Source organism: Poecilia mexicana, unplaced genomic scaffold (genome assembly GCF_051168715.1).
Source record: "Poecilia mexicana isolate PSO_F unplaced genomic scaffold, ASM5116871v1 scaffold_5, whole genome shotgun sequence".
Taxonomy (NCBI): Eukaryota; Metazoa; Chordata; class Actinopteri; order Cyprinodontiformes; family Poeciliidae; genus Poecilia; species Poecilia mexicana.
Genome location: NW_028263374.1, coordinates 12,815,512 through 12,841,548, shown reverse-complemented (window position 1 = coordinate 12,841,548; position 26,037 = coordinate 12,815,512). Strand labels below are relative to the sequence as shown.

Genomic DNA, 26,037 nt, shown 5'->3' with positions numbered 1-26,037 from the left:
GGTTTTTACCAGGTTGGAATAAGAGTGCTATGTGGTAAAACCTGCAAGCTGCATAGTGAAAATATTGGCTGGGATTTGTCAGATGAGTTTGTGTTTTGGGGCGAGTGGGGGCCGGTTGCAGGAGGGGCTCGACCAGGACGCCACTACTGCAAGGACCGTCACTGTTGCTAATTGTTGTACAAGGTATTATTGTAATTCCTTTACAGGAGCAACATGGGTCCAGGGGTGGATTTAAAATGTTGGTAATTGAATTTACATACCCCTTTTTGTCCAGTTTATCCCTGCCAAAGTCCCCTGGTGAGTGAGATAACACTGGACGGTGAATGAATCTGATCTAAAGGCCTCCTATGTAAGACCCCTAATGGAGCTGGAGAGCTGGAGCCCTGCAGGGGCCTCGGGGCCAGCAGCGGGGCCCCGTCCTGCAGCAGCAGCAGCAGCTTCAGCAGCAGCAGCAGCACCACTCGCAGTCTAGCAGCGGGACTCCAGGCTCTCACTTCCCCAGCTGCTGACGTCAGCTGGCAGCCTGGGCTGAGCTCGCCGCTCCGGACATAGCGCCGAGAAAAATGCTGCTCTCCGTACCGCCAAGGGCAGGAATCAACCCCTACAACGGCTACAACAGCAGAAACAGCAAAAAGGTAAAACGCTTTCGTGCTTTTCACCCCCTTCGTTTTCGGCTTGTTCTCTACCCCCCCGCTCCTCCTCCTCCTCCTGCGGGGCAACAAACCCGCGTCCGTCGCGACAAAATAGGGAGCTTGTGACAGTGAGCTGCAGTGTCCTTGAGAAGCTAAACGCTCTGAATTCAACTTAAAGACTTGGTGGAGTGAATCCGCAGCCCGGAGAAGGACCCCAGGTCCGCTGAGTGTCAAGCTGGGTTAGAGGGGGTTGGAGACGGGGGAGAGAGAGGGGGGGGGGGGGGGTCTCTGCCGCTCGCTCCTGTCACGCTGGACGCCCGCTGTTGCTATTTTGTAGTATTTATATGTGTGGGAGCCACAGTGGGGATGTCGATATCGCTCTGCTCACTCGTTTGAGAAAGTCAATGGTGGAGAGCAACTTTTGCGGGGGTAACTGTACCGTGCTGGGATAGCGCGTCGGTGCCTGGATGTGTTTATGGAAGTGGGGGTAGGGAGAGAGAGGGGGCCGGCTGTGGGAGAACTTATTACAAAATCACGTCTGCCGCTACCTCCGTGGGCATCGGGACAGACATTTATATCTGCTGGTAAAATCAGCTCTTCGTTGTCTCCGCTGCCGCGTAAGTTAGCGAAGTTTTTTCTTTCTTTCTTTTTTTTTTTTCCTCGTTTCCCATCTGAAAGCGGAATATGCCCCACCCCTCGAAAAATCCCACCAGACCATGATGACTACATTCCCAGAATTATGAATCGCGCTTTCGTGGTTATGTTCACTTTTGACAATGTGACTTTTTTTTTTAATGTAACATCGGGAATTATAAAGTGTTACATATAATTATGTTGCAAAAGCAAAACAGCCTTTGAAATATAAAATGTGTCTGTCAGTTATATAGAACAATGTTTATGTGTTTATTTTTGCATTTAAGAGCCTGATGCTCCTATAAACATGGCCGGTCCTTGGATCCATGTGTTCCTAAACAGAATCCGGCTTTTAATAAAACCAGGCACCAATGTTGATAAAACATTGTGTTGTACAATTACATTTTTATAATTTACAGCTGAAAAGTAATGTCAGCCATATAAAACATTTTTATTATTTTAATACTGTGGAGTCCTGCCTATTCGTGGTTCAATATGTGCAAATTCGCGTATTCTCAGATTTTTCTGTGGAACATAACAAATTATTGAGAAAAAAATTGCCTATATGTGGATTTTATTATAGAACATATCTAAAATAATTGAGAAATAAATACAGCTTGGGGAGTTGAAATACCAAGGCGTAATGCTGCAAAGCCAACACAGGTGCACCATTCATTTTTTTGAACCTCCAAGAGTGGAGATAAGAAAGACCACAGATATTAGCTTCTGCAGGAGTGCCAAGATGGTTTGCACTGATGCTTATTAAGGTATATTTGCTGTTTGAACCATCAGAACAGATATTGCCGGATGTCAGCTATTTGTGATGAAGCTGTCTTCTCTTTACGTATTAGAAAATAAACTAATTTGTTCCTTTTTTTAAAAGGGGGAGAAAGCATTGCTTTTAGTAAGCTGTCTTTAGGATCCTGTGATTACTGTGATGCGGACCAAATGTTGGATGAAATCACTGAATGTGACTGTAAAATGCAGTGTAATGCATGATGTAATAAAATTTATTACACTTAGTCAAATGATTGGGGTTTTTCTAGAAATCCAAGTGGTTCCGCCCTGTTCACTGACATTTAATAAGAGAGTTAATCTCAATCACACACTTTTAGTTTAATGTTTATGTTTTCTGCTTTGTCCATCCGTCAAATAATCGCACGCTGCAGATTTGTACCTATCTTATAGTGTCGTGACGTCTGCCATTTGCATTTTTAACCCTGTACGTTAGACATGGTAATTAAGAATTTTAGGTACAATAAATTGCAGGTGCTTCTGGTTTGGTTTCAGCTTCTGAAGGGGCAGTGATGCATGCAATAAATTATCGGACAGTAATGATTCTGATGATGATGCAGATTGTGAGAGCTTTGAGACCAACTCTAGAAAATTCAACAATTAATGTACTTCTGATTCCAGTGTCTCTTTTCACTAAAGCTTTATAGCAACTTTCTGCAGTTTGAGCTGTAATCTCTTATATTCCCTGCTAAAAGGAAGTGATTTTAGGTCACACTTGTTTCTTTTGTAAGTGTTGCTACAATGATCTTGATCTGTTGGAATAATAATAATAAAAAAAAAACCTCTGTGTAATTTTTTTTGCAAAAGGCAAAACATTTTTGGAAAGTCACTCTCCTTAGAAAAATGTAATTAAGTGACAGAATTGATCAGAAATTATCTGAATTTTTTCCAAAATATTAAGAAATTAAATTTACTTTGGATTTGCCAAATAGCATCGTTATTGCCTCGCTTTCAGTCCGGTAACTAACACCATGGAAACACTTAATAAGAAGTAATATTTTGCTGCTTTCTCTTGACTTATCAAACTAATTTGATACTGTAAATAACACGTTATTGAGGCAGAGACTAACCAGCTTTCTGATCACACTGTTGACTCATTTCATAATTATCTTTCACGAAGAACACCATGTCCATTTTCAGTTTCACTTCCAGTTCAATTTCTTTAGCTAATGATGTTCGTCAAGGTTTTTGTCTTAGGACTGTTCCTTTCATTCTCCTGTTCAAAAAATATGGACAGTAAAGTTACTAGCACATTTTTTCATTTTTATGGTAAGAATGTCGTATCATTAAAAAAAAAAAAAAAGTATTGAAATACGCTGCATCTCACACCAGGAATTTCTTTCTGAATGACCTTAAGGTCAGTGGACATTTTAAAGGGGCTTCATAATGACATTGAGGAGGTACAAATAGATGTTTTGACTGATTTCAATGCTAATGCTAGTACATGTTTTGTGCTAACTCATGAATTACTCCTTAGTGCTGTCTTTCTTGCCCAGAACATTTTTTGAAAAATATTTTTAAAGTCAGTAATTTCCTTCCTGATTGAATTGCGTGGATATTTATAATAAAGTAAATAAGTAATAATAATAATTTAAAATATTTCACGCCACAACTAAATATTTTAGCTTGAATCACGTTCATGTTACATACATGTTAGATGAACAACCTCTATAAATTATCCACATTTAAACATTAAATATATAAATATATGAAATATGTTTATATGCACCTTGAGCTCTGACTTGCTCTTTCACAAGTGTAGCCTTGATATTAAAATAGTTTCAATTAGTTCAAAATCAACATCAGTTTTTTGGTTGCTCTTATTTTCACAGCTTAGATACTGTGTAGAAATAAAAAAAAAAATCCAAACTGCTAACATTTACATATTAGTAACAAAATATTGAACTACACAGATTTACATAAAACATTATAAATATCAATGATGCAAGTTTTTCCCCTTTTCCCCACCTTTGAATCTCTTGTGTGAAAATGTACAAACCAGGTTTTTGTGACAGTGTTGGTTCTCATGAGGGTCTTTGTTGGTTTGCAGCTGCTCAGTTTTCTTACGTCTTGCTCTGGCTGCAGTGCCTGTGTTTGTGTGGTCATCATCCCTGTGGGCAATAATTTAATTAAACATGGCGTATGGTGACCTTCCATTCAGCAGATCCATAGCAAGTCAGCTTCCCCCGGTGCTTTCCGCTCTCTGTCTGCTCCTGCGATCTCCTGGACTTTGAGAGGCATTTTAAAAATGTATACTGGCATATTGTCTTCCTTTGATCCTGGGCGTCACCTGGCTCCTCATCCTCACAAATCTGATGTCAACATTTGTGCCAGTCTGTGGAAAACCAAGTCGTCTTTTTTTCTTTTTTTTTTTTTTTTTGCACAATTCAAGTTTTGTGAGTTATTTATTTTACATATCACATATTAGACTTTAACCGAATTTGGATCTTTGATACTTTAGTATTCACTTGAGCTTGTATCACAACAGACAGTGATGCTGCTTATGAAGGAAGTCAGATTTATGTATGCAGGCACTTGCAGTTTTATCACTTGATTTGTCCATATTCTACTCAACAAACATACAAAAATAAATGTTGCATTTTAGTTTGCCTTAAATATGAATGTGCAGGAACCTTTTGATAAATTAAGCCTTTTAATCTAGTTCTTATTCTTTTGTGTTTTTGTGTAGCAGGAACTGAGTTTGTTTATTCCTTATCACTGCTTTTACACAGTCATGCTTTAAAGTCATAGTTTTCCTATCACAACATGAACAACTATCTAAGGTGGTTTAAATCATACAGATGTGAGCCTTTATTGATTAGTTCAACAAGTCGACTGCTCCCAAATCAAAATCAGTGTTTATTTGCTCTCACCAACTGCTTCTTGCGCCAGTGAAGGAGAGTTTTTCACTTTTACCAAAGTGGAACAGAACAAATTGTAGAGCGGTGAATCATGTGAAATAATGTTTTTTTTTCTTTCTTTCTTTCTTTCTTTCTTTCTTTCTTTCTTTCTTTCTTTCTTTCTTTCTTTCTTTCTTTCTTTCTTTCTTTCTTTGTCTTTCTTCTTTTTTGGAACTGTGTGGAATTGAAGAAATGCTTGAATTTTAAATACGGTATGCAAAGAAATAAAAAGGAACCACCTGTAGCAGAGAAATAAAAAAAATAAAAACTATCAATAGATCGGGGAGACAAAAGACTAAGTGAAACGATTCAGTGAACTCAGGCCTGAAGCGACACCCACTTCCCAGTTGTGTTTGTTGATATGGACAGTATGGCCCACTGCCCAAGGCAACGCTCAGTCAGGGGGCAAACCGAAAAATGTTATATGTCAATTACTCTGCATGGTATTGGTTAATGCGCATAGCCATAGAAATAGATTACTCTTCTTTGTGGGTAAGGTTGTTCTATACGCAGCTGAAACTAGAACAACCTGTTAGACTTTCAGCTGTTTCTGTTTATCCTGAGCTTGAGTAACGGTACACAGTCCTCTATCAAAGTCTGGTGTCTTTTTGCAATCTCAGAAATGTCTCAAAGGTTCATCATTACACATTGGAATCAAGTTTCTTTCATTCTTAGAATGCAGGTTGAGTCAATGGGGTGTTTTACACCCCAATGTTCTGAATAGTGTGAGAACAACACAAGAACATCAGCAGTGCACCATGGCTGACTAATTACGATGGCGTTATCTAAGTTGAAGTTGCAGCTTAGATAATTTGAAGATATTACCCTTTTCAATCAAAGGGTAATAGTTTTGACTTTTAAGAAATCTGTTCTTTGATCATGTCTTGCTCAAAATGTGAAACAGACTGATCACACACTGATTGAATTGTTCTACAACAATCATAAAAAAATCATATGAAACACACTTTGAGTTGATATAAAACCTTTTGGTAACACTTTATTTGAAGGGGGGTGAATAAGACTGACATGACACTTTCATTAACATGACATAACACATGTCATGAATATGAATAAGCCTTCATGAATATTTATGACTGTTGTCATAAACCGTCATTCGGTAAATTATGACACTTTTAATACAAAGTTGACATTATTCAAAATATCTTTGTTATGACAATAACAATGACGATAAAACTGCAAGTCCTTGCAATATTGATGGCAGTGATTAATTTTATTTATGAACAATTCAGAACCTATAAGTCTACATATTCTGCCGTTGTATATCTGCATTTTAGAAAAACAAGCTCTGTGGGTTTAAATGTGAAGGAATAAAGTTTTATATTTGTGCAACATTGAGGCCTGTCACTCAGTTTTGATGTGCTTCCATTCTGAATAGCTTGTGCATACTGGGATCAATTGTGTTGCTGCATCACGAGCAGGTTTGTTACTTGTACTTGGTACCACTTCATTATCTATTTATGGTAGTCAGATAATTATTAGTTTAATTTTTTAGAAAGCTCTTCCACTTTTACATCATCTTAAGATGAGCAAATCGTATCCAAAGTACAGTGGGAAATTAAGAAATGTTGTTATTGAGTTATTGCTTTGGTGTCCATGTGCAGCATGAATTGTGATGCTACTACTGTGGAATATTTTGTCATTTCCCACAACCAAATCGTTTCATACATGTATTTGTACCACTGTGTTCCCCACTTATTTCCACTGATAAATTCTGATTTTGATGAAATACAGAGATAAAAAAAAATTAAAATGCCGACTTCTCACATAGTTTAATTGAGGATGACTTTACATACTGCCATATTTCCAGTGATTGGGGTTTTGACCAGTCAACTGACCTGTTAGTAGTAAACATATACGGTAATAAAAATAACCACATTTCCTTAAAGTGGACTCTTAAGAAACTTAAAAAAATACTTGAATTCATCTTTCATCAAAGCAGGTGCGAAACGTTTTGCTTGTAGGTATTAAATGGCACGTTGTTGGTACGAAGCATCCGGCAGCAGACAGTTCCTGAAAAGGTTCGGTATGAAACAATCAAACCTGCAACAGAAAGAAATGGCCAAGGGACAAAATGACCGGCCGCCTGTCACTAACCTGTCCACATCTAAATGAAAGGTGAACTACAATGTGTACTGACAGCAATCACTGGACATAAACACCACATTTCTGTGTCGATTTTGATTTATATTTATGTTTGTGCAATTGTGCAGGAACTTAACAGCAAAGCATAAATTATCACCTATTTAAAAGAAAATAAGATGCTCATTCAGCAGTGTTTACTGCTTCCATGTGTTTTTCTCTTAGCTTCCATAAAAGGTAATTTTTCTCCAGTGTTTACCCTCGTAAAGCTTGTTGTTCTTTGAAGTCCACATATAAAAAACCAACCTCCTCTCCAGTTCTGTTTCAATCATGACATCCAGAACATACACCAACGCCCTTGGCAAAGCCTACACACTTGGCAATTGGCAGACTATTAGATAGTTGCATTGTTCTCCTGGTGGGCTTGTTTGGGTCGCGCGACTTCGTTACATGACCCAAACAGATTGGAAACTGCAGCTGCCAATACAGTATCGCATATACTGTTAAATAAGCCTCACACTGTAAAGGAAAACATGGATTTGTTAGGCTCCATATCTCAGTATCGTATTTAAAGGTCTGGCCAATAACAAGCACAGGCTCATTTCAATGTTTCACTTTCATTTGTTGTTTACTTTGGGTGTAGTGTGCTGCTTTGCTATGGTAAGGCTATATTACTAGGATGTTGTGCCTTAATGAACATTTTGTACTTTCGTGAGGTCTGTTTGACTTGGCTGTCATCAGCAGATAGTTTGTTCATATACTTTGTTTATCATTACAGGTTCTCCTTTTTATTGACTAAATATGTGTCGTTTTATGCAACTGTTTTAAGGCACTTTTTAATGAAATGAAATGGATGGATGGATGGTCTTGAAATCATATTGTATAGTAATTAGGAGAAAGAGAAAAGTCTTACCCAATTCACTGGAATTTCAGCATTCTGTATTATGCTTTCCTTCTTATTGGATCCATGATTAACCTATACAAATACATGGCGTAAAGGTGTGAATGCAAAAATAAACCCATAAATGGTGAGAAAAATGTCCTTTATTCCTTCTCAGACTGAGTGAAAAGGTGTAAGGTTTCTGTTGCTCCTCCCCTGACTGCCTCTCATTTCCTGACTCAAATAAATACAATGAATGCTCTCAAATCAAATTTGGTTGATTCCTGCATAAAACTCACTGGCTGGAGAAAAATAACAACGGCGGCTTTCCACTTCTTAAGGTGTCATGAGTCTCAGTCAGGGCCTCATCCAACGGCATGTTTTTTTTTACTTTTCATTCAGAGTTTTTGTCGTCGTCCTGGCGGGAGACCTTTTCAACTGATGTCTACTTACTGCTGTGATTTAAAGCTCTGAAAGCCTCAACATAGATTCAACAGAGCCAAAAAAGCAGCTATAGATGAAAAGAATTGAAGGAATCACATAGACTGGAGCATTAAAGTGTGACCCAAACATAAGAAGGTTGCCGTTTAAAGGCCATTTGTTTGAAGTCTTCTAAGACTTTAAAGATCAGTAGTTTTAACCTTTCACTTGAAACTCTGTAAGATAACTTGGATAACATATCCAAGTTATCGGTCATGCTCCCTTTCACCTTGTTATTAGCCTGATGTTTTAACTTGTTTAATATATTTGCATAAAAAATGTAGGGCTTGACTCCTGCATCTGACTGGAGTTGAAAATTAAAGCTTTACATTATGACATAAATACAAAATTATAAGATTAGAAACGCACCAATTTCTGGTGGTTTACGTAAAGCTTTAATCTACTGCAGATTTTTGCCAATTCCAATTTTTTTGATAATAACTTTAAAATCAGAACCTATGTGAACAAACGGCACTGGAAGCTATGGTTATATTTCTGTATATGTGCCGTGGTTAACATGGTTAGCATGTTTAGCAGAGTTAGCGTTGCCAAACAGTAATCTGTGTGTATATTCTAGAGAATGCAATCTCTTATGTTAACTTTAAGGTTTCCAAAAGGCTGCCAACAAATCCAGCATGTCTGCTGATAGACAGAGGTTCCAAGCTCAAGAGGATTAAAAAAAAGCACATTTTCTGTACTTAGTTCAGCCTTCCTTTTATCAGCTGAAAATCTTGCTCTGAAAATTTGCCTTTTCTGGTTGCAAGCCAGTTTGTTATAGTGAACATCTACAGAATATATGATGCAGGATGAAATGTTGCGGTCTTCCCAGGAACTACGTGATTATACTATTCACTATGTTTTTTAAATGGTTTTATTCAGGATGGCTCGTGGACCATGCAGTGGCTTGAGCAAAGATTGGTGTAGATTGATTTACTAGTTTTTGCTACAGCACTAGCATGAAGTGAAACCATCTGATATTTGGGAACGAAAAGAGTCGTAAATTTAAAGATGTCTTTTTCTGCTTATTCTGTCCACAATATATCTGTGCGTTACATATTAGATTACAACTCTAAAATGTCATCTAAAGTAAATGGACAACAGAATATCAGGTCGGTTGTAGTTTCTAAACATTGAAGGCACAGCAGTGAAACCGAGAACCGCTGGAAGTAAATTCCCCTTGTAAAACGCTTTGTATCTTGACCTCGATCTTATCAGATTTATATGCAAACATACAGACTTACCCTTGTACTACTGCGATATTTGTCTCTTGAGCAAGATGTACCAGTACCCACATGGAGGTAAAGCGAGAACAAGCTGATGCATCTAAACTTGACCAGCATGCTGTGGTTGTTCACACAGTTCCTGTGCCGACTGGCTGCTGGCGATCGCCATAACCCCCACTGCAGTCTGCACAGGATGAGACACAGCACAGATGAATCAATAAAAGGAGCTGATGCTGTTTTTCTATGTTGGATACCGGTAACTAATATGATTAAAAAACTTTCTTGGGACTTTTGAGAGTTTTAATGCTCTTTTGGAAGCGCTGCTGTTTGCTGTCAGCTCTGTTGCCTCAGCTGTCTCAGAGGTCATATTCACACCTTTTAGTCCAGTAGACCCGGACCGATTGGGAACCGAGTTCGATCGGGGTAGACGCTGTTTGCTGGTTTGGTTTTGCTTTGACGATGCAGTTTTTCAAATGAGCCAGGCCTTTTGATTCGCTTATCCCCCTCTCTGTCTAAAATGGCATTGAATGTTTTCTCAAACTCTTTCTCCTGGCAGTTTTGCTACATATGTTTGTCTCGGTTGTGTTTACTCACAATGCCCTTTGTTGAAGTCTGCTCCAGCAGAAGGTTCACTTAAAGTCAAACTATACCTATATGTTTAGGCCCTTCAGAGTTTGAGTCTTTGATCTGCACCAGTCGGACTGCACTTTCACAACTCCTCAAACAAATCGGACTCTTTGAGCAAACGAGCTGGACTTGTATTTAGGGCTGCTGTAAATGCACACTAAGTGTGTTTTATATAGGGCAGAGAGGCTGAAGCACGACCAGGAGGTAGACTAAAAAGCTTCAGGGAGCTTTTAACAGAGCTTTTCTCTTCCTTTATCGCTGGGTCTTTAAGAAAGCATTTTGTTGCTTCACCTGACAATGACTGAGAAAACCATAAAGTGGAAAAAAAGTGTTGTCCATTTAGTACTTATTTCATCATGCTTTCCCTGATCACTGGCATATATAGTCCACAATGAACACTTCTCGTTGACTTAATTACGGCAATTACAAATTTACTCCTTCTTTCCGATGCTGTCCGGTTAGGGCTTCACCACAACACAACACTAAACCTGCAGTGGTAAAGGTTTTAATTTATATTTCTTAGTAGAAATCAATCTAAAACTTTTTTTTGTTGATATTGCTGTATCGACAGTTGATCATAACATATTGATCCACCTGTTCATGCCTTATGTTGCAGACTGGGAATAGTTTGTGTTCTTTAGAAATAAAATCTGAACTCCTCGGTTTCCACACCTGACAACGTGGTGGACTGGGTTAGATTGGGGACCAAAATTGCGACATTTGTTACATTTTCTGCTGGTGAGCCACGTTCTCACATTGCACTGTGTCAAACGGAGTAAACAATTCAAAAGACCTGTTCTTCCCCTCTCCTGTGGTGGTGCTGCACCAAGAAGAAACAACATGAAAACATCTGAAGAAGACATTGGGTACAACTTCTTTTTCTCAAGAAATGCAAACAAAGATGGAGTGGCATCAAATTTTAGCGGTTGTAGGATTTCACTTTTATCTGTGGCAAAAAAAAAAAAAAACACGAGCCATTTCTCCCACTAGAGCCAGACTTGTGTGTTTGTTTTTGTTGTGTTTATCCAGAATGCCCAGCGCTGCTTTTGGAGCGCTCTCTGGTCTGCTTTGCATTCACATATGTAGCAGTAGCACAAGCAAATGAACCAGACTTTCTAGGCAGATGGATTAAAGTGGACCAAAGTGGGCTGGTATGAATGCACTCCTAATCTTTCTGTTTGCTGCCCCTAGCTCTGATCATGCAGCACTACTATAAGTCTTACTGTAAGTGGCCTGACAACACGTAATAGTCCAGTCGCCACATTACCACAGCTTACAGACACAGATTCATTGTGTCCATGAAACCAGTAAGTGAAAAGAACTGAATTTAGGCATAATACATTGTTTTTAGTTTCAAAAATGCTAGATTCATTGAGGGCTAAAGACTAAAAGGCACACAAGAAGCTTGAGTGTTGCAATGGGCCTCAGCTATAAAATCCACATCTGTTACTAAATCCTACAATCATCTCAACAGCATTTGGAGAATAAACAGTTTGCTGTCAAATCAGAGCACAGAAAAACTAGAGCGGTCTTTTTCTTTCTGTAGGTTAGATCATTGTGATGGTGCATTTGACACCCTGATTGTGAAAGGATATGTTTTATAATCTTGTTATTGGTCTCTGAGGCACTGAATTGTTTTGGACTTTTATATCTTTAAGACTTGCTGGTCCGACATGAAACAGAAATATGTTTGCTCTTTATTTCCAGGACCAGAACTAAACAAACTGAGGGAACATTTAGTTTCTGTATTCCTCTTCTGTGAAAATAACTGACTAAAAACTTGAGATTGGAAGAAATTATTTTAAAAGTAAGACTGAATGTAGAACTGCTTGTTGTAGCTTTCTTTTGGAGATTACTCTACAAGTCAATTTTAGTGATGTCTTTACTATTTGTTTTAGATTTTTAAGGCACTTTGGATTATTTATCTATTGTCTATATGGCAACACTGTACAAACATACACTACTGTATCAGTCTAGTTTATTATAAAAATGGGTATTCGTGTTTTTAAATGTCAAAGTAAGCAGAAAACGCTTTTTAATTTCTTTTAAATGGCATCCATGTGCTTCTAAAAACAAAATCACAACCTTTCTTTGGCAGCAGCCATGATGTTTTTTTTCCTAACCAGATTCTCTAAGGTCAGCAGAAACTTCTGAGTCTGTTTCTACCATTACAGTTTTATTTGGAAACGATTACAAAGTGGAAAATAGAGCAAAAGGTGAGCAACAATTACTGCTACACCTCTGCTTTAATCTTTAAGACTGTTGAAACATAAAGGAATTAGTTTAGGCAAGTTTGTAGGAACTCGCTACGCCCTGCCCAAATATGGAGGATTTTCAGAAGTTGAGGTAAAGAGATTACCTGAACAAGCAGATTGTTAAACAACAATATATATACTTTAAAAAAGAGTGATAAAATGGACTTTTTAAATCCAAAAAAATCAATATTTGGCTGCAAATGCCAGTAGATGTGTCCAAAGTGTTTACTGGTAAATATATTTTTTTTTCAAATTGTGATCATAAAGGGAAATAATAAGTTCTTATTCAGGTTTAAAAATAAAAAAAATAAATAATTTGGCATCAAATTATTGCAAATGAGTTGTACACAAAATGCAAATCAGCCAATCACATGGTAGCAACTTGACGCTACAACATAAAAGTATGGACCCAACATGCCTTGTATCAATGTTGCAGGTTGCTGGAGGTGTAATGGTGTGGACGATATGGCTGAAAAACATATCATGATATAAGCATTTCATATCAGTCAATATCGATAATTATTGATTCATTTTTGTTGTTGTAAATATCTAAAATACTGCCAAATTAAACGTGGCCTTTCCTGTTTTATCTAAGGTTTTCACTCCATGTTGTTTTTATTTTTAAGCAGTTGTGAGGCAAAGTGAAACCTTAAACTTCTGCTGCGTAAGTTACTCAACAGGTGGTTGCTAGGTAACCACAAGTTACTCAACAGGCTGTAACCAAATAGTTAGTTAGTTAGTTAGTTAGTTAATATTCCATCAGACGTTGTACCTATTGATATTGATCATGTGTTTATTACAATATTGTTATTGATTTGTTTGTCTAGCACCTTGACACAAAACTCAGATCCTCTGAAACAGATTTGAATTCACCGTAGTCCAGTGGCTTCACCGGATTACAACCCAACTCTGGAAGCTGGACCAAATATGGACCAAAATCTCTGAGGAATTTTCTTACACTTTGTTCAATTAATTCATTTAGGCGGTTCTGAAGGTAAAATGGCGTTCAACCCAGCGCTCCTGGTTCCATCTAATAAAAGAGCCTCTGAGCGTACATTGGTTATCCTCTGTGGTCAGAGACGGGCTTCGTTGTGTCATTCACAGACACAGTAGTTTTCTTTTGTGTTCATGCACCTGTCTGCTTCTCACATCATCCGTAACAATGACGACAGGAAGCAAAGTAGGCGAAAGAGATTTACTGTTTAGACGGTTTTCCTTCAGAAAATACTAGCAAATTTCCTCTCATAAAATGCTCCATTCTGCATTTCTTTAGCAGATGTGCTAAGCTGAGTTATGTCACAGCTCTGTCTTTGCAACTGTTGGGAAAAGATACCAAGAGGCACGCCATTTTTATTTATTTATTTTTTTTATCTTTTGTCCTTTCCAAACATTAAAATCTGATTTTTAAATGTCCTGTTCAACTAGCAGCTTGAGTCTATTTTGGAGTCTCAAAATATTTACTTCAACCTGACTGAATTCACTTTAATATGACAGAAATAATGTTCCTTATATAAGTAAATGCTTAATACTAATAAATTAGTGCTTGCGATTCTTCTAAAGCGGTGACTACGTCACACGCTGCGTTATCTCGGTTGCCTTAGTGTTTGTGTACGAACCCAGCTGTTCTGCTGCGGTGAGTCTACCCTGGCTGAACCCTGCTGTGCCGCCACCTTTGTCCCTCTGGCGCTTTGCCATCTATATGTTTATCTCTCTTTGTTTACTGTGTCAGATGTTTCGGATCGGTCCTCAGCGTGAGTGCCAATAGCATCAAGCAGGCAAGGTTAACAGGTAGAAAGGCAGCCAGAGTCCTTGGAGAAAGCACAGCTCTTAGAAATTTGATGTCAAGTACAGCGGTTGATGCCAGACGCTCAGTGTGTCTCACATTTTGTTAGATCTCGGGCCGAGCTGCGGGGCCAGTGTTTTCACATATCTGATTTCTGGCTCTCCTGGCTCAACCTGACCCGACTTGAAAGCTTTGCACGCATGTGGATTTGCACACAGCATGTGTGTCAAGGTGTGACGGGCAAAAAGGTAGACAATCCGAGGGTTAATAGGCGACTATAAAAGCACAAAGAGAAAAAGGGGAGGATTGCAGACAGACGAGGAGGAGGATTCAGGAACGAGTTTGGACGTGAGCTCGGTGTCCCTGTCACCTGGTTGGAATGCAGATCTTCCTATTCATGATAAGATCACGAGCAGACAGAGCGGATTTCCTGCCTGCCGCCAGTGACACAGCATACGTCTTTACGAGTCACGCAGTGCTGACCCACCCAGCGCTGAGCTAACACTGAAATATTGTTTTACCGTGTTAAAAATAACATGCCTGAGTTTTTATTAGTAATCAGGCTGCAGGTTTCAGCAGATAAGAGGATGAGTGGCTTTCAAACACTTTTTTTTAAACAAATAAAAATCTGAAAAGTGCGGTGTGGATTTGCATTTAGTCATAATGAGTCAATACTTTGTATAGCCAGCTTACACTGCAGCCTCAGCTGCAGAGGCATTTTTTCTTGCAGTCTACATCAAGGTCATAGATTGGACAGAGACAGTCTGTGAACATTCCTTTTCCAAATTTTGCCTCAGATTCTCAGATGGTTATAAGTCTGGACTTTGACTGGACCATTCAAGCCCTGGAACCCGTTGTGATTGCAGCTCTGGCTGTACACTATGTTTCGCCTTGTTATTCTGCTGGTGTATCATAGTAAAGAAAAGAGGTAAACTGTAAATACATGCCACACTTTTCAGATTTCTTGTTTAAAAGAGTTTGAAATCATTGTAATTTCACTTCACATTTAAGTGACACAAACTAAAATGGTCAAGACCTTGTATGCTTTTGCAAGCAGCTCTTACTCAGATATAAGTAACGAAATAATCAGAGTAAATAACTAGGAATTTACCAGCCCATTAACGAAATTCCCACACTGGAGTTGTTGTTAGCCCTAAAGAGAGCTGAGTACAACTTAATCAGCAGCGTGATGCCAAATGCTTGATGCCTCAAGCCTGGTCCTCCGTCAGGCCAGTCATAAATCTGCACATAAGCTTGTAGTGTAAGCGAGTCAGCTGGTTGGACAGTCATGTCTCCTCTAACCGCCGGAGGAAAAAGACAGGAGCTTCAGTCGCTGAGCGGGACAGGAAAGGAAAACAGACCTCCCAGCAGCCAGGAAATCCATGGAATCCCGTGGGTCAATTCAGGGTCAGCTGGAGAAGTCCCACAGGGAGAGGAGAAGATAAAACAGTGGTGTGGCACTAAAAGGTGAGATTCACCAGCAAGTGGCTCTCTGCGGACATGCACCAATTATCAGACATGCACTTGAGTGCAGAGAAAACCACACTTTGTTTTGTTTTTTTTGTTTTTTTTTTTAGCATGAATCACATTTATTTTGTTTCAGTCAAAAATAAAGCAGATCTTTGATTTAAACACGCAAAGCCACTCTTAAGTAAAACCAACAGAAGCCAGCTTTTAAAAGATACACAATTTGGAGACTTGATGGCTGTTCATGTAAAGGTGCCAGAATCTTCTATTTATAGAGATGTTTGTTTTTTTTTTTAATTATCTGTAGTGCTAAAAATAATGTGCTATTTTCTTACTGCCATGGAGAGGAAGATAAATGAAAACTAAGCTACAAAGTGAAATGACAAATATTAGCTTAACCCTCGAAAGCCAAGCAGTTGGTAGAAAACTCAGTTTTTTAAAAAGAAGTTATGTAATTTTTAAAACTAGACATTATGAATAACAAGAAGGATGTTTTGTAGAAAATTTGTAAAGATAATTTTAGTATCATATTTTAGTATTTCAATCTCATATTTACTAAATGTAGCAAGTTATTGAGAAAAATAACTTCTTTTTATTATTATGTAGTTGTATCATCCTCTTGGGTTCATGTAATTATGACCTAGGTTGATTTTGTGTACAATAAAATAACATATGACACACTTAAAAAGTATCTATGACTTTTACCCCTCTTTAAGCTGTATTGCAATTCTTTCTTCTTCTTGCATTTTTACATTTTATTTATTAAATATAAGCAGTTTTGCTACCGCAGCATTTTGAAACCCTGATGTACAAGCTGAATCACAAAGCACTGGGTTATCTAACTGGATGATGAGTCACCTCAGCATTTCTAACATTTCAAAAACCTTACACTGATTTCCACATGTCAGCGGTTTTGAACAACATAGACTGATCATTTATTATAAATGTAATTTCTAATTGAACACGAACAGTCATTTACAGCCTTCCTATGACTTTTAGAACTAGTTCAGATTGAATGAATGAGTGTGTGTGTGTGTGTGTGTGTGTGTGTGTGTCTGTTGTTGAAGCCGGATGATTTAAGAGTGTTGCTGCAATGACACGCTCTTGGTTTTGTCTGGACTATCACTGGGACTTGGCACGGTGGGAGAGACTCTATGAATGAGATTAAAGGTCTCTGCTTTCCTGTTCTTTCATTCACAAATTAGCCGCCTCCAGACCATATTCATCGAGAATTACTCTGACACGACAAACTCCTCCAGGCAGACTGTGTTTACTCCGCAGTTTATAACTTGCACACAGAAAAAGACTTGCAGACAGATTAAAATCAAGCTTATTATTAGAACAAATTAGTTATCGTTTACGATTTAATTTGAAAAAGCTAAAAACCACACAGCATTTTTTGTTAAATTGTGCTACTAAAAATGTTATTTTACATCCAGTTTTACTGCCGCTTTTGGTAATTTTTAGGATTTTTTTTTTTTATAATACATAGAGTTAAATCCAGTAATTTACATAAACTCTATAAAATATATACATATTTTTTTGTTCCCTGATTAAAATTAGAACAAAATTATTTTTTCTGTTTTAGGTCATTAGGATGAACACAATTAATTTCTGTATGTTTCTGGTTATAATTAAGCAAATTATGTTGCTTTCTTAACATTCACATATCATATACCCATGAATGCATATGGCATAAGATAATACAACAAATCTCTGTCATTTTTCTCTGAGAAAAAGATTTGGTGTAGTCGAGGATAAGGGTCGTTCTCTGTTTTATTATTTGTTTTTTTTTTACTCGCTGTCAACAAAGCAGAGGTGAGGAGAGCTGTCTTTACCTCATGAATGGTTTCCAATTAGCGGAGTTGGTTGACGTTGTAGGTGGTCCTTGTTTAAGCTTGTCATCCCACTGGGTTTTTCCTAAACACCAGCAGGTTGATCAGTGACCCTTCCCTTCAGTGCTATGCTAACCCATTGTCCTCTTGTTGGCTCCGTCCAATGAGCTACTCTGTACACCTTAAATAAAAGATGTTTTGTTTTCACTCCTTCATGCATCAATACTAATTGAACAAATGCAAGTGAATTAAGGTATTTTTCTAACTAATAGAACATTAGGCTCTAAAACTCCCTTTAGACCAGACAGGATGACGTCTGAAATGGAGAGTTCTTGTTTGTGACTGGCAAAACGGAAAAAACAAAACCAGCTTTATTTATTTCATGAAAATACACACATATGCCTGGTTACACAACACTTTGTTTGATATCTCTAAGGACAGCCACAGTCCCATGGTGAGATGAGATTAGAAGATGCATGAGTCGTTGTGCAACATCACATCGCGTTGCACGTGGTGAGTCACGGACTCGTCCGCCATTGGAGTTTACGACTTAAATTCACAATCAGAATCAGCTTTATTGGCCAAGATGCTGTGCACAAACAGTCTGATTCTGCTTTCAGTCGCTCGCAGTGTGCAGACATTAGGAGCAAGAACAAGAAGCACCACGAGCGCAACGCTGAGGTGGCCATCCACACCGTCGTCTTGAATTAAATCTGGCACTGGTCATTGGAAACAGATAAAATGTAGCAGATTCTGGCCAAGTGAGGAACCTACTTTTGACATAATGTAACACCCTGCTGGCATTGTTGTTATTTTTTATCTCTACATTACCTTTGTTTCGCTCTTGTTTTATAATTTAAACTTAACCCTCCTTATCAGTCTCTTGCCAGTTTCGATCTTTTTATTTGTACATCTTCAGCGCAGTTTTAGATTAAATGGCCGTGAGACATTCAGGTCCAAGCGAGATGCAAGTTTGAGCAAATGTTGATGTTTAACTTTTTGATTTTTATCTGTAGAAGTAAATGAAGGAGCTGGATTAATAATAATTGGCATGTAGTATTTGAATTATTTCTGATTAACGGGACTAAATGTTTTCTGGGTTCCTTAAATCAGAGGGCAAATACCTCGACAAGAAAGAAAGAAGTTACCCAATATTGAGAAAGCATGAGAGGCCCCATTTTCCCTGCATGGAGCAGTTAGCCAAGAGGCCCCACATTCCCCTTCAGTGTACTGTATTAAACAGTGTTGACATGCGGGCTGTATGATATCAATTTTCACAGCTCCCACATAATCAACTGTTTGATGCAGGATTATTTTTCATCTCTCCACATGTGAATATCACGGCTCTAAGTTTCTCACATTGATTTCCAGTGAATTACATTAATCTTGGCAATTTTCTTTTCACTAGTCTTGTTTCTCACAGTGAATATGTTTTATCTGTCCTGGTTTTCCCCAATGCAGCAGTCCTATGTGTCCTCCGGCCACCAGATGGCACCTCCCAGTCCCAACACCAACAGTAGTAGCAACAGCAGCGGCGGAGGTGGGGAACAGCTCAGTAAAACGAACCTATATATCCGCGGCCTCCACCCAGGAACTACGGACCAGGACCTCGTGAAGCTCTGCCAACCGTGAGTGATTTTAGACCTGTTAACCTGCAGCTTTTAGATGCATCCCAGTAACTGTCATATTGTCTAGCCTGTATACTTTGAAAATGAAATTACCTGAATAAACAGATCTTTTAGTTTCCATCCCACGACCTTCCAAAGGGCCAATTTTCTGTCTTGTAAACAAGAGCAATGTGTACAAGCAGCTGTTAGTGTACCGAAACAGGTGAAGGAGGGGAACATGCAGAGCAGCTCTATTGCAAACACCCATAACAAACTCTGCCCGCTGCAGAATTTTATCTAGCATCTTATTAACCCTTTTAGGTCTAAGTTTCAAATGTCCGCCTGGATATTTTTGCTTAGTTTAATTGTACGCAGTTCTTTAAATGTCGTATGAATAAATATATTTGCCCATTTGTCCATAACAACTGGAACTTTTAATATCTAGCAAGTTATGTTTGCAATTTACCGTCTTGTAAAAGAGCGCCCCTCAGATTAATTTCACTCTCTAATTACCATAATAACCCGATATTGGCTCGAAAGCGCAACGTCTCCCCTTTCAGAAACCGTTTGAATTTTTCAGATAGCGCAACGTGTGGCGGAGTTACGGTACTGCAACTTTGACTGGATCGTTGCAGATCCGTTTGGTCTGGCAGGGTTAAAAGAACATAGACTGTGTATACAGCATAAGCCAATTTAGTTTGCTTCATAAAAGGAAATATTATAGGCTTGTAAATAGAAAACACAGCCAATGATGACTTCTGTTTAGGTTCTGTGTAATTTTGTTGATTCTATGATATTTATCAATATTTTTTTCTTCAAAGTATAAATTTTCCATCGGCGAGTGTTGATACATTAAATCCTACTTTGAGTTTTATGTCAAATCCACATGAATTAAATGACAGCTATCATTTTTTACCTAGTTGCACATTTTAGATTAAAAATGACATGTAACAAGACAGCCAGTTACAATTAATTTAATAATGAAATTAAATAGATAAGTTACAATTTCTAATAAAAGTCAGTAATACAAAAAATGTTCCTTTACTGCACAACCAAATACACAAATCCATACAATTAACATTTAAACAAAGCAAATGTATAACAAAAACATTTATTACACCATCAGTTCAATTAATTCAATCCAAGTCTATGAAACAGTCACAAAATGTCACCAAAATCACTCTGTCCCTCTAAAATCTTTCAGAAAATCTTAAAAATGTATATACTTGTATCGCTTGCTGAATATCGTGATATATCGTATCGTGAGCAGAATATCGTGCATTGTATCGTGAGATTAGTGTATCATTACAGCCCTACTTCTGTTGTGATCTGGCGCTTTATGGAAACCAAGTAAACCTTTAAAGCTGTACTGTGTGATGAAGGACATTCAGCGCTTTTATATCAAAGATGCTGTCTCACTGCAAGCTTTCTTTTTATTTCCTTATGATAAATGACATTATTGTGTGACCGAACCTAATTGTACATTCCAGTCCACATTAAGTGGAACAAGTTTTGACTTTGATACTGAATGAGGAAAAGAGTCTCACAGAAACCCAATGCGAGGAAACACATCTGTGCCGTCCAGATCTGAGCCCTTCATCTGTTGGACACATGATTTCATTTCTAGAGCTGTTTAGGCAGGAATGGAACAAAACACAGAAACAGTATCGTGCTGAATTATTCATAACACCGGGAGTTATTAATAATTTGCCACATTACAACCACAATCTTTTACGTATTACATTGGGATTTTATGTGGTAATACAGCACAAGGTATGGAGGACTTGTTTTTAAGAAAAAATAACTTTTTTGGGCCGTGCTTTTAACAGTGACCTAATTTGTAAATGCCGTGCACCTGTATGTCTTTAATCTGATCCAGCTGTTCTGTGAAGACCTCGGTGGTTTGTTAGATAACAGTGAACAAAAAAAAAGCATCGTGAGGAGCAGTGAACACAGCAGACAGGTCAGAGATGACGCTTGGAGAAGTGTAAAGTTTGAACGCCTCTAATATGACTCTGGAAGAGCTGCGGAGATCCACGGCTCAGGTGGAAGAATATCCTAACAGGACAACATGCCCTCAACGAAACATCTGCCCTTTTTGGATAAGTGGACAGAAGAAAACAACTGATGATGTTAAGTCATAAGAAGCCCGGTTTGCAAATTGCAACCAGCTGTTTGAGTGTCACAGCAAATATTATTTGGAGAAGGTGTTCGGGTCAGATACACTCAAACAGTAAAGTTTTTGTTTGACATACAAGGTAACGTATATCACCCAAACATACCACGTCGATGGTAGCAGCGTCATGTAGTGAGAATATTTTCAGAGTTAATGGTAGAACCGATCAAGTTAACTGTAGAGCAGGCCTGCAGGGAAGTTTGTTACAAGCTGCAAAACATTTAAGCGCAAATGTATGCCTCACCTTTTAGATTTTTATTCTTTTCACTTAACAGTGATGCACTATTTCTGTCAGTCTATCACATAAATTTGAGTTTGTGACAAAAAGTGAAAAGGTTCAGTAGTTTTGCAGGGCATCAGTTTGTTTATTATTAATTACACAGAAATAAATCATGATCTGAAAAATCATGCAGCAGGAAATAATAGAAACCTAAGTCAAAACCAGAGGGTAACATGGAAAGGAGCCACCAAAAGACTCAGAGCGTCTTGTGTTTTTTACTCTTGATCAAATATTATACTTCCTATGGGACTAAAAAAATCATCTCTAAAACAACAGCGAGCCTGCATATTTGTGTGTGTGTGTGTGTGTGTGTGTGTGTGTGTGTGTGTGTGTGTGTGTGTGTGTGTGTGTGTGTGTGTGTGCATATAAAGTTACAGATGAAGGCTGCTGTAAAGCACCCAAACTGGTTTCGGCGGCTGCAGGTCAGAACGACACTGTACGTCAGAGAGGGGAACTTTAGTCATGCATTCTTATTTCCAGAATTCATTCACAGGAAAACCAAATCCGTTTGTGAAGAGGTGCGGACAAATTTCATAAGTCTTGACATCACTGTGTGTCTGGTACGCCAGCCGGCCCCACCCTTTCTAATTATTGTGGTTTAGTCAACATCACAGCACATTCAGACATATGTAGATTTCAGACCGACTGAGTGAAATCACATGGCGCACGGTGACGCTTGCGTCTGATCAAAGCAGCAATCAAAGCCGGTGTGAAATCTGTGGTTGCCGCATGAAATGCTGAAACTTCAGTGCAGAGGCAGACTTACAGAAACATCTTTGTGGAGTGGAAAAGAGGTGAATAGAAGAACGACGCTTTAGAAGTGTCTACCAGTAGGGGGGGGTCTTAAATGATGTGGGAAAAAGGTTGGAAAGCCTGCTGGGAAAGAATGTCAGCTGGCCATATATGGGCTGGGGTTGTCTTTTAAGTCCTTCTGGCCTTCACCGGGCGGTGGGCTGGCGTTCAGCTGCAGAAGGACTAAAGTCACTTTTCATCTCTCCTGGTGACTCCCTGGGTGTTCCTGAAAAACAAAACAAACATTTGATTCTCTTCTGTAATGCTAACCAGAAAAAAGATTAAATAAATAAGAAGATTTCAGCCTGAAAATGTTAAAATATTACAAGCTGGTATTAAATTTATCTTGGAGCTCCAGGAACCACTTATAGATGATTAAAAAATATATATTCCTTGTGTAATAGTGTGAGTAGTAAAAAAATATGAGTCAGTTTTTTTTTTAAAAGTACTAGTAAAAATATTTGCATAATAAATATATAGATGGCTATTGAACAACACTGTGGCCCACTCCTCTTTGCAGAATTGCTTTCAATCAGCCACAGTGGAGGGCATCTTTTGATCATGATTCAGCTATTTAAGGTTGGCCACAATATCTTGTCCAGGCTTTGTCTAGGCCACTGCCAGACATTTACTTTGTTTTTGAATCATGTGTTTGTTGTCCTTAGTAGCATTGTCTTGATGCTCAAACCAAGTGTGCTTTTACTTAAGATCTCAAACGCCTGACTAAATAATTTCCTTCATAAATTTCTGTTCCTGTGGCATCGGGCAGATTTCATGGCTCAGAGTTACGGCAAATCCTGAAGGCCATGCCTGATGATCGGTACGATGTTCTATCTTTTTAATGGTGTTAGTTTTATGTCAGATGCAATGGGGCACAAACCCTCCAAAAATGTTGATTTTGTCTAATTTTTCCAATGAATCTTTTTAACTAAATGCTTGGAAAGAATTAAGACTTTTTGGCGAATTCGACACTGGTCTTTGTTCCCTCTCCTGTCCCTGTGTTTCTTGTTCTTTGAAGCTCATGGAGGCCATTTTTACCCAATCTCTGACCTCATCTTAGGCAAGTGAGACCTGCAGTGCTTCAGATGTGTGGTAGGCCTGACACTCCTACGTAGGGTCACCACTGTTCCCTGTTTGGCTTTTTGGATAATAGGTTCTCCTTGGTGTTCCTAGAGCTTTGGAAATGGTGCCTTAATCAGACTAGAACATGTTATTTGCTGTGTTTCATGTGTTTTTGATTCCTTTTCATTGGTGCATGATGTTCATCTGTTACAGATCCTTTAGCCTACTTCGTGTTGTCAGACAGATTTTGTATAAGTGATTTTTTTATGTCACAGGTCCGGGAGGAGGTAGGGTTTTGGTGTGGCTTGTGAAATTGAACGGCACTTTCCATTTGTAGGTAATTCAGTTTATTCAGTATTTAACAAACGGCGTAAGTAATTTTTGCATAGAGGCAGATTAGTTCGGAGATATTTTCGCCTTTAACATTAAATCATCTTTTGGAAACTTTTTTTTGTTTTTACTCAGATTACTTTCTCAGGTTACCTTTGTCTGACATTAAAGTTTGTTTGGTCTGAAACAAAAAAATAAAAAACATAAGAAATCTGGAAGAGACATACTTTTTATAGCATTATATTCATACTGTGAGTCCTGGTGGCATATTTTCAATGAAATGTTATAATTTTCACACTCGTAATTCAGGTAATTTATTAAGGCTTTATGTTGTATGTGGTTTGATTTGTTTGAAATAGACTAGTTTTATCAGACTAAATGTAGGCAAGGAACACTGGACGAAAAGAGAAGTAACATGCTTAAACAAAGACTTCTGTATGCTTAAAATATTTTATGATCTTCTAAAATATGTGTGAATGAAACTGAGTATTATTCATGTTTGTTTCATAAGTTCACATGTATTTGCTGTGAAAAAAGTGTGAATAAGATTTGATTTTCACCTAAGACCCTCCATGAAGTGCCGTGATGTGACGTGTGGTGCTCGTCAGAGGATTTTTGTTGAGGAAGTCTGGTCATCTGATTTAAAGATTTTGCTGATCTTTGGTTAAACTATTTTTAGTTTGTGTAAATATTCATGTGTAGTAGCCGTCGTTTAGATAGATGACTATGGAAAGCTATAAGGCAGTGAAGCAGTGTGTCTATTGGAGTTGTGGGATTTCTTTCTAAAAACGTCAACGCATAAATTCACAAAATCTACAGCCTCCACTTTATGACAGAAGGAGACACAATACGGGTTGCAACTGTTTAAGCTTTTACTAAAGCAACTCCATGATGCAACACTCTAGTTTTCAATATCTGTTAAATTGTCACATGGAAAATAAAAACTGAACACAAAAGAAGACTTAATGAACTTTAATAGGAACTTGAAAATGAGCCCTGTCTGATTAACAGACATGTAATTTGATTGAGTTGTTGCTGCTTTAGTATTTTTGTGACCAGAAATTATTCGAAACAACCTGATTTGTCTTTTTTTTTTTTTTACGAAAAGTAAACACGTAGATGGCTTCGTTTCCGCGGCTAATTGGCTGTGTGTAGCAACAGGTAGGGGAGGGGCTGCGCTGCTCCATCCAGGTAGAGAAAACAGCGGCACCTTCTCTGGCAAATCATTACGACGGCTGAAGGAACAGGGCGACGTGAACTTTTAATGTAACTTTTTAAAACCTTGATATACCTGAGCAATGCAAACTTAACCGCTACTCAAAATGTGATTGGCTGATCGAAATGTTTGTCTAAACTCGAAGTATCAATCAGTTTAAAGCTGGGGGTAAATTCCAACAAGGAGGCCAGGTGTTATGAAGGATTGAACGTGTTAGTACTGTAGCAATAAGACGAGGCCTGCCTGAAGCCAATCTTTGTGGTTCAATCATCCTGGACTGACATGCCTGTCCACAGGTGCCAGGAGATGATCGGCTCCATGCAGCACCAATGTGAAGCAGCTCTCAAAACCCGCAGCCGAACTTAGCAGGAAAGATGAAACGTCAAGCATTTTTTTTCAGTTTACACAGAAAATGTTTTAATTTGTGCTGGAGAGTAGGAGGGGGGGGGGTGTTGCCAGTGCATGTGGATGTATGGAAATAAAAGCTGTTTTACAGGATTTTGAGCTTCACTTTTCCCAGAAATCTAGAGGGGGGTGGGGGTGAAAAAAAAGGTACCTGCAGTTTAAATTTAAAGCCAGGTGTCATCTTGTGTGACTGAGGTTTTAGCTGTCTAGCCCGGTCTGAGTCATCCGGTTAAATATCCGCTCCAACGAGGCGGGAGCGTAGGACCCAGCAGTCTGCTGTATTGTGAGGGTGGAAAAACAGCAAGAGGGAGGGAGGCATGGAGGGAGGGAGCGAGGGAGGGGGACGTGGTGGGGTGAAGCATCAGGTTTCAGTGTACATTCCACCCAGACGCCATGTCGCCCAAACAGAGGAACACCGGCCTCCTGCACAAGCTAAAGGCGAAGGCAGGTCTAATAGGCTGTAGAGCTGGCGGACACTCCTATAACACTGCATTCCATCAGGCTGCACATAAAGCCTGTAGATTACTGCTTTTAAGCTAATTTTCAGACCATGAATATT

At 38.6% G+C, this 26,037-nt stretch overlaps 1 protein-coding gene across 1 annotated transcript in view; it reads left to right on the top strand.

Annotated features, from left to right (window-relative positions):
• Nucleotides 1-393: 393 nt before the first annotated feature.
• LOC106925268 (RNA-binding motif, single-stranded-interacting protein 2-like) overlaps nt 394-26,037 on the top strand; it is a 40,186-nt gene continuing 14,542 nt past the window's right edge. The window contains exons 1-2 of the mRNA XM_014999484.2: nt 394-635; nt 19,072-19,238. Coding sequence (XP_014854970.1) covers nt 564-635; nt 19,072-19,238 — 239 coding nt within the window. The 5' untranslated portion in view covers nt 394-563. The remainder of the gene's footprint in view (nt 636-19,071; nt 19,239-26,037) is intronic.